The sequence below is a fragment of the Limulus polyphemus genome, unplaced genomic scaffold (assembly GCF_000517525.1).
Source record: "Limulus polyphemus unplaced genomic scaffold, Limulus_polyphemus-2.1.2 Scaffold5302, whole genome shotgun sequence".
Taxonomy (NCBI): domain Eukaryota; kingdom Metazoa; phylum Arthropoda; class Merostomata; order Xiphosura; family Limulidae; genus Limulus; species Limulus polyphemus.
In genome coordinates this window covers 7,760-11,539 of record NW_013670912.1, presented here as the reverse complement: position 1 = coordinate 11,539, position 3,780 = coordinate 7,760, and the positions used below count along the sequence as shown (strand labels likewise).

The window sequence follows — 3,780 nt, the reverse complement described above, 5'->3', positions numbered from 1 at the left end:
ACAATGTTCTGTTACTAGAGGTAAAGTTAATAGAATTTTAATACTGAGGCAATGTTCTGTTACTAGAGGTAAAGTTAATAGAATTTTAATACTGAGGCAATGTTCTGTTACTAGAGGTAAAGTTAATAGAATTTTAATACTGAGGCAATGTTCTGTTACTAGGGGTAGAGTTAATAGAATTTTAATACTGAGGCAATGTTCTGTTACTAGAGATAAAGTTAATAGAATTTTAATACTGAGGCAATGTTCTGTTACTAGAGGTAAAGTTAATAGAATTTTAATACTGAGGCAATGTTCTGTTACTAGGGGTAGAGTTAATAGAATTTTAATACTGAGGCAACTTTTAGCAAGTAGTCAGTGAGTCATTCATTAATGTTACCCTCAACCCCTAAAAAACATCATCAACAACAAAACAGTCCAAGCATTTACATTAAAATGATTTATTGTATTACTGTCTGTTTCCAATCAAATTTCATAAGGAGACTTTCCTACAGTAAATAATTCTAAATCCTAATCCTTTTGTACTCAAGTTTATTTAAAAGGAACGACACAATGAAACAGGATTAGAAAGTTTATTGACAGTGATACAGCTGCATTTACAAAGGGATAAAACTTGAACATTTAATAACACAAATGGAACCTATACACAAAAAAAGCATTAATTGTTATTTTTGAAATAATGTCACAACACAGACTGTCCATCAAGTAAACAGACAAGTTATAGACCAAATACTCTATTCAGTAACAGCTACATGAATGTGTTTACAAATGAAGATCAAAGTTACTAATGTAAACATTTACTAGATCAGTAACAGTCAAAGGAATTTGTATAACTTTCCACTTTAGTTAAAATCTATATTTGAAATTAACTTGATGACTTATTTATGTGCTAATTTAAAGGTTTAGTGCACAACTATGTGGATTTCATAACTTGACTTCTCATGAGTCTGTTATTTGCTTATAAAAATCTAATGTACTAGCACAGACAAATTGCATATATTTCTGTAATACTAATTAAGAACACAATAACAAAAAGATGTACACATCAGTTTTATTCACCAGAAACAACTAAAATATAACATCCTTTTGTTAGCAAACTGTCAAGATAAGGTAGTAAATGTTGAATGTTTAATAAAAGAGAAACACTGTAATACAGAAATCAACTGAAAACAACAGAAATAAGCATTTAATGCAAATGGTGATCGAGTTTATTTAAAAAATCAATGGCTGTAGAAACAGTAGCAGTCACACAACTTGCTATAAAACATCATGATGAAAATGACAACATATTCAATATGTCAAGTTGGTTTCGTGTGTAGAAGTTACTGTGTTTGCCCACCATCTGGAAATGAAGTGCGAAAATTAGGAGATGGTTCAAGATATGACAGTTTGTTTGCGCGTAACTGTGCATTTTGTTCTAGCAGGCACTCAACAGTTGAGGTTAATTCTGTAACTTGTTTTTTCAGTTCCTCTACTTTACTCCGGAGAATAATGTTCTCCTCTTCCAATATATGCACATCAGACATGGAAGAAGACATTCGATCAGGACCAGGAGTAGGCAACAACACCCCTGATCCCACTGGTCCAAAACCATCATCAAAGGCTGGTCGTTTAAGTTTTGGCTGAAATTCAAATTCAAAATTGTCAGGCTCCCCCATAATGGGTGCCCCACCCTCTCCACACATTTCCATACTATATTCCCCAGGCGTTAAGTGTCGGAACTTACAGTAAATTCCTCGTTTACAAAAGCCCCTCAAAAAATCTTTGCAAACTGGAACCTCACTTTTATCATCTCTCAAAGCATTCTGTACAAGTCTCGGGAGTTTTCCCGTACTCAGGTAATATTCTTCTTCCCTCTTGGTACAATGCATGAACTTACAGTTTGCTCGTCGACAGCCCCTATTTTGGAAATCACGACAGAATTTAATATCCTCGCTTCCTTTTTCCTCAGTTTCTGTTGTCGGTTCTGGGTGCCTGTATTTGCAGTTTGACCCGCGTCTGCACACATTGCGTAGAAAATCACGACAAATATCATCACTACCATTCCTATCGTTTTCAGCCATTTTGTACTTAGTAATAAAAGTAGCTGTAATGTTCCAAAAGTTTTTTTTTTTTTCAGTGGCTCTTCTTAGTAAACATTCAGCTCTAAGGACTGTTACACTTTCTAACACTCAGCCTGTTGCTCTGTAATGCTGGGAAAAGAGCAGCAAATTAACTATAGCATCTGACACAGAAATTTATCAGCACATTTTTAATCTTGTAAGAAAATCAACAGTATAAGTTATGACCAGTGTTAATAATTTGCTTTTACTTAATGTTTAAGAATTTTATGTAAAGTCATATAAAGATGCAAGTATTTACTGAACGTTTTTACTCTCTAAGGAACTATAAAGAGCACTACTTCTAGCTGTAACATGTAGTAAACCTGATTTATTCTTCATATTTATTTCTTTTTTAAAAGTATGCTGACATCTGTGACATTTTAAGTTGTTTCTACCCTTCAGCCAAATTACATGATCATTTAATATATTATAATCATTTCTTTACAGACACATTGTGCTACTATATTAAGAGTAAAAAGCAAAAATTTTTAGGCACACTAAAAATAAAATCTTTATTAGATTTATTGCTGATTAGTTTCAGCAACACAGTTACCATCATCAGGGTTAATGTTACTACAACAGTTTCAGTGACACAGTTACCATCATCAGTGCTAGTGTTACTACAACAGTTTAGTAACAGAGTTACCATCATCAGGGTTAATGTTACTACAACAGTTTCAGTAACACAGTTACCTATAATCAGGGTTAATGTTACTACAACAGTTTCAGTAACACAGTTACCATCATAGGGACTAGTGTTACTACAACAGTTTCAGTAACACAGTTACCATCATCAGGGTTAATGTTACTACAACAGTTTCAGTAACACAGTTACTATAATCGGGGTTAAGTTACTGAAACTGTTGTAGTAACAACAGTTACCATCATAGGACTAGGTTACTGAAACTGTTGTAGTAACAACAGTTACCATCATCAGGACTAGTGTTACTACAACAGTTTCAGTAACACAGTTACCATCATCAGGACTAGTGTTACTACAACAGTTTCAGTAACACAGTTACCATCATCAGGACTAGTGTTACTACAACAGTTTCAGTAACACAGTTACTATCATCAGGACTAAGTATCTACAGTATTAGTTTAAAATATATTCAGCTACAAACAAGGGTTGGAGAGTAAATTGTAAATCAAGGATTACTTATGTTAAATAAGTATTCCAATAGGACATGTTGATTGGTCCGTTGTCTTTATTTATACATGCAGATCTATCCAATAGGACGTTCATTGGTCCGTACTCTCAGTAGGACGTGTTGATTGGTCCATACTCTCAATAGGACATGTTGATTGGTCCGTTGTTATTATTTATACATGCAGATCTATCCAATAGGACGTTCATTGGTCCGTACTCTCAGTAGGACGTGTTGATTGGTCCATACTCTCAATAGGACGTGTTGATCGGTCTGTACTCTCAATGGGACATGTTCATTTATCCACTCAGATTTATTTTTAATTATACAAATACTCTATCTCTTAAGTTTCTTTCTACATTTGTTTGTGCATTTTTCAAGTCATATTTTTCCAGTCATAATTACCATCACAATTCCAGAACTGTTCAGCTACAGGATGGACATAGTATTGGCATGTTTAATGTCATACTGGTGTTTACAGGAAGGACAGAGTATTGCCATGTTTAATGTCATACTGGTGTTTACAGGAA

General features: G+C 33.9%; 1 protein-coding gene across 3 annotated transcripts in view; it reads right to left on the bottom strand.

The window, feature by feature from the left end:
- Positions 1–555: 555 nt before the first annotated feature.
- Positions 556–3,780, bottom strand: part of LOC106472403 (zinc finger CCCH domain-containing protein 10-like) — a 5,971-nt gene continuing 2,746 nt past the window's right edge. For 2 of the 3 annotated variants that reach the window (XM_013933048.2, XM_013933047.2), the window contains exon 2: positions 556–2,192. In XM_013933048.2, the coding sequence (XP_013788502.1) occupies positions 1,323–2,063 (741 nt within the window). In that variant the 5' untranslated portion in view covers positions 2,064–2,192 and the 3' untranslated portion in view covers positions 556–1,322. The remainder of the gene's footprint in view (positions 2,193–3,780) is intronic. The other variant, XM_022400982.1, reaches the window with a different exon arrangement.